This window comes from Paroedura picta, chromosome 1, assembly GCF_049243985.1.
Source record: "Paroedura picta isolate Pp20150507F chromosome 1, Ppicta_v3.0, whole genome shotgun sequence".
NCBI classification, from domain to species: Eukaryota; Metazoa; Chordata; class Lepidosauria; order Squamata; family Gekkonidae; genus Paroedura; species Paroedura picta.
In genome coordinates this window covers 78,348,428-78,358,540 of record NC_135369.1, presented here as the reverse complement: position 1 = coordinate 78,358,540, position 10,113 = coordinate 78,348,428, and the positions used below count along the sequence as shown (strand labels likewise).

Below are 10,113 nucleotides of genomic sequence, written 5' to 3'. Positions count from 1 at the left end.
CCTGTAATGCAGTGGTTCTCAAGCTTTTCTTCACCGCGCCCCCAACTTTGGTGCCAAAGCCCAGTGGGGACCCAGACGGAGGAGCTGCCAGTTAGTGCTGCGGAGGCACTTCCACCAGCCTCCCCAGCCGTGGCCATGGGCAACCCCCACAGGAGGTGACTGGAGAGGGGCAAAGGCCTGCCCAGGGGAGGGGGCTGCCACTGCCACCACATCCACATTGCTCACTGTCCCGCTCTGGGCTTGGGTATGTGTTTTGCTCCTTTGGCTCGCTGCTTCTCTCCTTTCTCCCTTCTTTTAACCGCAGGGGTGTTCCGCGGTGGCCCTGCTCCATAATACGCTGGCCTTGCCGGACAGAGTCGAGGGGGATGGGGCAACTTTGGACTCAGGGGAGAGGGGGTCGCTTTCTTGCCAGCTCTGAAAGAGCTGAGCAAAGTTTCAGCACATTACTTGGCAGGCACTGGCGCGACCCTCCAAGCAGGCTGGACAGCTGCAGAAGGAGCCAGTGGGGCGCTGGAAACGCGTGTGGCCACACATGCACACAACAATTGAGGCGGCATGGAGGCAGCCATTGCCATGGCTCCGCTACCGCTGCTGCCACTGTCCGCCGCCGCCTCCACACCCTGCCGCCTGCCACCGCGGCAGTGGGCAACCTGGCGACCCCAAATGGGGTCCTGACCCCAAGGCTGAGAACCACTGCTGTAGTTATAGCCAGCACACAGAGTGCATGTATATTCTTTCCTGTTAATCCAGCTGAACCTGCAGCAGGGAGTTAGTTTGAATAAGTATATCTTGTGGAAATCTTATGGTAAAGCACTGCTTTATTTGGTATTGTACAGTTGCTAATACAACTTCATTGCTTGCTGTTAGCTAGTCTCTCACGTTTCTTTTTAATTATTAAGGCAACATCATTTTTCAGTTTACTTATACTTGACTCAAGTTGGTCTCCAAAATCCTTTAACATGTATGATTGCTTCTCAGCAAACTGTCGCAACAGCTGTACATTATCTTCTTCCTAGAGATAAAATAAATGGCATTTGTTGTCTTGTAAAAATTAAATTGTAACTTTAGTATGAGCAAATAGGGAAACAGTATTAGGGAATAAAGGAATAGGAACTTGTTTAGAAAGGAAGAGCATGTCTGCAACATGATCTGTCGTAGATTCAGGTGGGTAGCCATGTTGGTTTGAAGCAGCAAAACATAAACTTGTTTTGAATAAAACTTTTGTTGGTCTTAAAGGTGCCACTGAATTCAAACTTTGTTCTGTGAACTGTAGTAGAACTCACTGCATGTACCATTCTACGTTTACTGCAAATATTCTGAAATGTAACAATTCATAATCATTTGTAGAACTAGAGAGAGACAGTATTTTTCTAACCACTTTCATGCATCACACTAAGAATGTCTTCCCTGATTTACTGTTAGTAGTTCACAGAAAAACATCAACGCGCTCTGCTGATCCCTGCAGAGCAAAGGTATGGAAACCAACTAGTGTGTCTAACAAAGGTTAGAATTAGCATGGTAGATCTAATGCTTGCTTCCAGTCACCTGAGGGGCAGCTTTCACCAGCTCTCCCCACTGCATTGTGTATTGTGCTCCCACCAAACCCTGGAGGCAACCTAAGGGGACAAAATAGACTCTGGCAGTACCAGGAAACTTCCATAAATGGAGCTTGGATCCAACCCCATAACTTCAGGTTCACACAAGGCCAGTTACATGTAACCGAAGGTAGAATTTACATATCTTTTTCAAATTATCTTAAATTACGTACAGGTGGTCGGTAGTGCTTCAGTTTTAGGAACTGTCCTCTGATTACATTCATATTCTGATAGAAGGCCTTGAGGGCTTTTGCAAATTCAGCATCGCAGCTTATCCGAGAATTGCACACTGCACAAGAATCTTTTGATGCAGATGAAGTTGTCTTAGTAGCTAGCTTCTTTATGGGTGATTTTAATGTTTTGCCTAGAACAAAAATTTAGAAATTAGTATGAATAACTGTATTAAAGAGAAGACCTGTACTATGGGAGATCCAAGTTTAATGTATTAAAACATAACCAGATTTATCCCTAAGTCAAAGGGAGAGATTTCTAAATGGAATGGCTTTAAGCAAAGGGAAATGCATTAAATGAGGATAGCAGTTCTAAAAACTGACCACTAGGATTCATGAATCAAGAAAACATTAACTAAGATATCTAAAGATGTAATAATGGTCAGTTAAAATAGTTGTCTTTGAATGATACATAGTGGGTTACACAGCATTTGTGGTGAATATAACTTGGCCATGTTCCCAAAGTGTTAATAATTCTTCTCAACACACTTCTTCAGTCTCCATCTTTGATGAAAAACAACAAGTTTGTGGAAGGAAACTTTCATGTTCTGCAGCCTGACCTTAACATTCTTGATATTTTTAATTTATTTATAATTCCATTTCTAGGCTGCCACTTCTAAACTTGCCAGCTCACAGCAGCTTACAACAATAGGTAAAACACAGTAAAATTACAATAAAATCTCCAAACCCACCCCCCCTCCCAACCTCACCATACTAATCTCATCCTTCAGACGCCCCGGGCTGCCATATCTCCCAGGGATGTTGTTCCCATTTAGCATTTGGAGAAGGAGCAAGTTCTTCATTCTGCCCAGCTTCAACCAAATGCCTGGAAGAGCTCCATCTTGCAGGTCCTGTGGGACTTTCACAGCTCCATCAGAATCTTCAGCTATCCTGGGAGTTTATTCCATTAAGTGGGGGCCAGGACCAAAAAGGCCCTGGCCCTGGTCAAAGCCAGCAGTTAGCCCAAAGTCAAAATCAGAAGGCCAAAGTTATAAATCTCTAATTCCACTGTTATTGGATATATTAATCAACTTCTCGGCAACCAGAACGGGGACCCAGGTAAGTTCCTCCCATTTTCAGACTCTTCCTCAGTGATTGCCAATCCAATTTCTACAAGTAGGCTACTGTTATCTCCAGTCATTGTTTAAACCAATGCTAAATTGCACATTCAGAAGTTTAAACATTGACTGGACATAACAGTAGCTGGGCATGTAAGAGAAAACGGCCCCAAGAGAGCAGAGCTTGCAGCCAAAAGATACGCTTTACTTGATTTATAATAACTGCTAATTGGAACATAGGTATGTTGGCAGATGGATCCAGGTCGGTTTATATTACTTTGTCCACATTTGTGTTATTTGGTTAATTATTTTGATACTGCCTACTTGTAGATATTGGATTGACAATCACTGAGGAAGAGTCTGTAAACAGTAGGAACTTACCATATATACTCGTATATAAGCCAAGTTTTTCAGCCCTTTTTTAAAGCTGAAAAGTCCCCCTCAGCTTATATGCGAGTATTAAAAAAAACTTCCAGACAAGACTGGAGGGTGGGGGTAGGAGACAAGTATACTTGCCTGAAGAAGCAAAGGCAGGAACAGCAGAGATGCAGCAAGCCTGGGAGGGAAAGAGCAGTCTCTGCCTCCACCCCTCCACCCCTCCCTGCCTGCCTTAAGTAGGCTAGCAGGAGACTAGCACATGTTGCAGGAAGCTCTGAAGCCTCTGTCTCAGAGGGAGAACAGAGAGCAGGAGGAAATGCCCCTAGAGGAAGGAATAAGGGCAAGAGGGGTCAGAGGGAAAGAGGAGGGAGGAGGAGGGTGGGAAGAAAAGGGGGGGAAATCCTGCCCAAAACGGGGGAGGGGGGAAAGGAGAAAAAGCCTCTATCCAAACACCACCCTCGGTTTATATGTGAGTCAATAATTGAAGTTTTTCCAGCATTTTGTGGTGTAATTAGGTGCCTCGGTTTATATACGGGTCGGCTTATATGCGAGTATATACAGTACCTGGGACCACGTTCCAGTTGCTGAGAAGTTGATTGTTTAATATAGCCAATAAAAGTGGAATGAGAAGATGGCCTTCTGATTTCGACTTTGGACTAACTGCAGATACTACAAAATCAACAGTGCATCTTTTCTTCATTGAACCTGGTTAAAGCCAGGCAAACATCCCACAGACAGGACCTATAGCCTGTTGGCAGTTGCAAAGCGTAAAGCCCTGTGTGGGGCATAGGGAGTTAGGCGGTCCCTCAAGTACACTGGGCCCAGACAGCAGATGGCCTTAAAGGTCAAAACCTTAAACTTGATCCAGTATTCAACTGATAACCAATGTAGTTGCCTCAGTGCAGCCTGGATATGGGTCCTCCAAGGTGTTCTAGTGAGAACCCTAGCAGCCGCATTTTGCAGCAGCTGTAATATCCAGGTCAGGGACAATAGCAGGCCCCCATAGAGCTAGTTACAGAAATCCAGCCTGGAGGTGACCATTGTATATATCACTGTGATACTCCTGGGACACGTTGGGGGCTAGAAGCCTTGCCTGGCAAAGATAGAAGAATACCAGTTGGGCTACCTGGGCCTCCAGATTTCTGGCAATGTACAAGATCTCCAATTGCACACCATCCAGAAATGGTAGAGTCGCTTCCTGATCTGGCCCATTCCTACTGAACCACAGGACCTATTGTCTTCGAGGGGTTGAGTTTCAGCCAGCTTTGCTTGAGCCAGACCATGACTGCTTCCAAGCATCTGGCAAATGTATTGGGAGGGGGTGGGTGGGGTACATCAAGAGCATACTGATGACAACCCAGTCCAAACCTCCAGACCAGCTGGGCTAGAGAGCACATGAAAATGTTGAATAAAGTGGGGGAGAGTCTCATCCCTTCTGGAATGCCACAGGGAAGTTAGTATCAACGTGATTGCTCTTCCCCCTCCACTACCCTCTATACAGTTCCGGAGAAAGGAACACAGCTACTGAGGGCTGTCCCCTAAATCCTGGCTCCAGTGAGGTGGTAGGCCAACAACTCATGGTCAACAACATCAACACTGCTGTCAGGTTGAGCAGCATGAGGATGGCTGACCTGCCCCAATCCAGCTGGCGCCAGAGATCATCTGTCAGGGTGACCAATGCATTCTCCACCCCACGGCCAGGATGGAAGGCAGATTGGAATGGGTCAAGAGACAAAGTTTCTTCCAAAAATGCTAGATGCTGATCTTCCTCAGCTTTTTTATACAAAATGAAAATGACCTTGGAAAGGTTTATTACAATCAATTGTGGAAATCCTAGCTGGCAGCCACAACTCCCAACAGCATGTTAAAATATGAAGAATTCCCTTAAAGTGGCCAAAGCATAACATCTGTGAAGGAGAAGACTTGACATATGTGTTGGGTACTAACTTGAGGTATCCGTTTGGCATTCTTTCAGTTTTTCTTTCAGGTGTACATTTTCTTCCCTTAGAGCTCTGTTAATATCTCTGAGTAGTTCAGTCTCTTGCTCAAGCTTTAGAAGCTTTTGGTAAAGTTCAGCAACAGGATTACCTGTGTTCTTAAAAAAAAAGTATTAACATTACCAGTAACAATATCCATATGCCATTGCTCCTATGTAAATCTGAATTTTGATTTGGTTCATTCATAGCACGTCTGACTATAGCCACAAGGAAATATTGTGAGGCGGCACCTAATCTGTTGCACTTGCAATCTATGAGTTATGAGCTACTTTACACACAAGTCAGGTCACAAAAGGTGTCTGGGAGACTCCTGCATCTTTGCTGAGGCAGAAGAATCTCAATGGGAATTTTTTTTTGCCAGTCCTTTGTTCTGTCTTACTTTCCTTTCAGAGTACCTATAAAAAGTTGGTAAATGCGAATTACTAGTCTGCCATTCTTCAAGTGTCAGCCTGTTTTGGATCTATGAGTGTTACATTGCAGTGGAAAGTGTTACATTGCATTTATGTAAATTATTCATGTGAGGTTATAACAGCTGCTTTTTTTTTTAGACCACTGACAGTAGTGATCAGATTCCTGGTGGTGGTGGTGGAAAGTGCCACTAAGTCACAGCTGATAGGTGGCAACCGTGAAGGGTTTCTAGGGCAGAGACATTCAGAAGTGGCTTGCCATTGCCTGCCTGTGTCACGACCCTGAACTTCCTTGGTAGTCTCCCACCCAATACGAAGTCCGAGTACTAGCAGTCTTCACTTCAGAAACCAGTGCTGTTGCAGAATATATAGACAATAAGCTATTTAAGAGTAGGAGCAGCAGGAGGGGCAGCGCCTTAAGCAATGTGAAATAGTGGGAGCGTAGGCCCAGGACCAAACAAGCTGAGAACAAAGTGGGTGGGTATGGGCAACGCAAGTGATCCAGGGTTGCGATATGGCTTGGGGCTGCAGTGCAGGTAAAGAGTTGTCCCCCCTCCCCCAACTCACATGCACTATATGTGGCTTTGCTGCTCAAAACTGTATAGCTGCTTCATTATCATCCCGGAAATGGGGAAAAGGCAGGCCCTATCTTTTTTCCCTTTGGGCTAATTTGCGCAGCAAAACAATTCCTATGGGTGGATATTATGGGCAAGAGCATTGACAGAATCCATTATGGTAGATCTAGTGCCTTCTAGCCACTCGATAGAGTGACAGTTGTTTCCGAGGAAAGAAAGGAACTGAACAAATTCTAGAACATTCAGGGATATATTGCTGAGTAGATGGACTACTGAACAATACATCTCTATTACAAAGTACCTAAACTGTTAAAAGGTGCTTTTCACATAAGCAAAATGGAAGGAATATTTTGCTTAGATGATCCAGGCGTATCTATGCATGAATGCCGACAATATACTCACTAGATCAGCATGGTTCGGAATCTCAGCTTTGGGATTATCAATGAAAATGGAGCCCTTGGGGGTGATTGCCATGTCTTGTTGGGAGAAGTCCAGCTCTGCACACCCTTCTGAAGTATGGGGAACACATAGCAGTTAAGATCACATATTTCACCTGCACTTTATGCTGCTGCTTCAGTAGCTATTGCCACCTATTTCTTACTAATATACTACAGTTCCAGAGTGTCTAGGAAAACCTGGAAGCTGGGTGTACATCCCAACATTGCTTGGGAGTAGCACATACATTAGACAGGTGATAGTTCTAATATGACAGACCAAGAACTGGGTCCTGAATGTCTAGAGTGCCTCTAAGAAACAGTTTTAAATATGACCCCCTTGAAACCTTGTTAGACGATATGCTCTCACAAAACGGTGGAACAACTAAAGTTCAAGAAATTGTTCTGCGTCTAAATATTTCAAAGTATTAGAAAGGGCTAAAGATACTTAAATTCAAGCAGGCAGTTACTTACATTTATCATTAAGATTAGCTACATTATAAAATCATTAGAGTACTCAGTTAAGCGAGATGCTTAAAGCCCTCAAGCCATACTGTATTGTCTAGGATATGTTAACAGTCTCTATGGCCTTCATATAACATCACAAAGCCTGCTGAAATGATATGGTTGACACACCAGACAGGTTACTGAACCAGCCCCAGTTGTGTAAGGGAAATGTCCTTTGTATGTCTCTTTGGGAAAAGAGCAACATCCTTCTAGACAAGCCACAGGATGTAACAGGCAACAGAGCCCCAAAAGAACCCAGCACCATTATGCAGTAGTAGGTTTCAATCCCTGCTCATAATTAGGGACATGCCACATCATTTCAAAACAAACATGAAAATCTTAATTTGTTTTCATGTATTTCAAAATGAAAACAAACGGAATATTAAAAATAACTAATGTTGTTTATTTTTGTTTCACTGAAATGTTAAGGTACATTTTTTGTGTTTCCAAACCATTTGGGTGAAATTTACATTGATATCCCAAGCAGGTTTTCTTTTGTAAGCAGGAAACATTCAATTAACTATCAAAGCACAATGCATTTTTTATTTCTCATGTGGGTCAGAAGGAAGAATCACAGAATTAAGAAACGAAGAGAGTACACTAGCATGCAGGAAGCTTCATCATGTATTTTGAGATTAACTCTCTCTACAGTTGAGGCAGTTTGCCCTGCCACTCTGAAATTGGGCGGGATGGGAGGATCCCTTTGGGGAGAGCAAGAGTCCTCCTAGACTCTGTCAACAAGATTGCCAGGGAAACACAGACACCAAGTTGTAGTCAGAAATGTCTTTGCTATTAAAAACAATAGAGAATAAATTACTGCAGAAATAAACAAAAATCAATGCTGTTATTTTTTTTCCAATTTTTTGATTGCCCCTCTTGGCAGAGCTGACAGTTTCCAACAGTTTCAGTAAAAAGAATACAATAATGCATAAAAACTATATCAATTTATCAATTAACACTAATTAGTTATTAATACTTATTTAAAGATTAAAGCAGGCTAGTTGCTGGCTGATATTTTTAGTGCTATGCTATTAGTAGCTCTTATAATACACAATCCAGATCTGGCTTTCAGGGGAGATCCATCCCGAGGGGGTGAAACAAAAACAAAAGGAAGTCCTACATGTCTGTCAGACTCCTATGGTCCACTGTGGTTTGCAACTTTGTTTTGAGTGGTTATAAATTCTATCAACTGTGGGCCTTTGTGTCAAACTACAGTAGTGTAAATTCTCTTCACTTGCTTAGCAATTGGAAGAGCCACAGTGCAGGAGGGCTTTGCATATGGAGCTTTGATCCAGGTCCACTCCTGGCATGTTCAGTTAGAAGGATCTTGCTGCTTGAGACTTTGAACTAGAATTATTTCCAGTTAGAGAAAGCAATACTGGTATAGGACCAGTGGTATGGCTCTGTATAAAGCAGATTCCTATGTGCATGCTGCATCTTTTGTGTGCATGAATTTGCATTTTTGAAACTACATTGTCAAAATGAAAAGAACAAAACAATACCTTGAAGCCCCCACAAATCAACAATCAAAGCATTTTTCTGCAAGTAATTCAAAAATTCATGGGATGTATTCAGAGCTGAAAACTGTGTTAGTTCTTCTAGTTTTGGATTCACATTTTTCCAGGCAGGCTTTGTGTATAATGAGTGTGGGAGATCATAAAATTTGTACCTAAAAGTGCCAAAGAATAACCCAATTAAAAAATCAAATTCAGTCCAAGAATAAATTCCTTAAAAACAAAAAATATACAAACCATAAAACTATGGTAATGTTTCAAGGTTAGATCAACTTTCTAGGGGCAACTGCTACCTGCCAGAAGAAATGCTTAAAGGTCCACTTCGCTTTTCCCCACGGGTTCCGCAGGCAGCTTTCCCCATCCACACACCCCCTAGTACCCATTTCACCTTAACAGAGATGGAAGAAAAATGAATTTTCCATAGTAACTTATTTATACTTTATACTTGTTGACCACCAGTCCCAGAACTAGCTGGCTTGTGGTGGTTTGCATAAAAATCTTTAAAAAACCACATAAAAACGATATACACAAAGGTCAATATGGTGGCAAAAACTTGATCTGCAGGATGTCCCCACTCCAATCCCAACCGCCATTCACATAGCCAGCAGCCTTCCAGGTGGATATTCTAGCGATAACTGACCTAACAGGCCTTACCAGGCTTGTATAGGGAGTGAGCCACTCTTCTTAGCCCAGCCTCAACCAAACCCCTGGCAGAAGAGCTCTGTTTTATAGGCCCTGCTGAACGTTGACAGCTCTGACAGGGCCCTCAGCTCTTCCAGGAGCTCATTCCATCAGATTGGGGCCAAAACTTGAAAGGCTGTGGCCCTCGTTGAGGCCAGATGTACTTTCCAAGGACAACAAGCAAATTCCTATCTGCAGAGTGAAGAACACTGTGAGGGGCATAAGGAGATAAGCGGTCCATCAGATAAGAGGGGCAGATGGCCTTAAAGGTAAGAATCAAGAACTTGAATCTGACCCAGAAGCTGATTGACAACCAGTGCAGCTTCCACAGGATAGGCTCAACATGGGACCTCCAAGATGCAGAAAAGGGTGAACCACTGCTTCCTTAAGCCCTTCAGGGAGTTCTCCTGAAGTCAGGAAGAGGTTGATAAGATCCCTCAAGGGTCCTCCTATCCAGCAGTCACTCAATTTGAGCAACTACAATGGACAGGGGTCCAGATGGTAAGTGGTAGCACTCATTGAGCCCAGGAACTTGTCCACTTCTGTTAAAGAGAGGTGCCTGAAGCCATCAAACAGCATCTCCATGGAGCTCTCAGTTCGCATTCTGTATCAAATGTAGCAGGAAGGTCTTGGCAGAGAAACAAGACTTTATCTGCAAAAAAGCTTGCTAATGTCTCACAGCTCAAATACAATTTACTATTATTCTGGTTCCCCTGCTCGAGGGCAGTAAGAGATCG

At 43.4% G+C, this 10,113-nt stretch overlaps 1 protein-coding gene across 1 annotated transcript in view; it reads right to left on the bottom strand.

Annotated features, from left to right (window-relative positions):
- Positions 1–800: 800 nt before the first annotated feature.
- LOC143840806 (kinesin-like protein KIF28) overlaps positions 801–10,113 on the bottom strand; it is a 65,403-nt gene continuing 56,090 nt past the window's right edge. The window contains exons 19-23 of the mRNA XM_077344288.1: positions 8,684–8,850; positions 6,643–6,749; positions 5,209–5,356; positions 1,769–1,959; positions 801–1,012 (exon numbers count right to left, since the gene is read on the bottom strand). Of these exons, the coding sequence (XP_077200403.1) occupies positions 851–1,012; positions 1,769–1,959; positions 5,209–5,356; positions 6,643–6,749; positions 8,684–8,850 (775 nt within the window). The 3' untranslated portion in view covers positions 801–850. The remainder of the gene's footprint in view (positions 1,013–1,768; positions 1,960–5,208; positions 5,357–6,642; positions 6,750–8,683; positions 8,851–10,113) is intronic.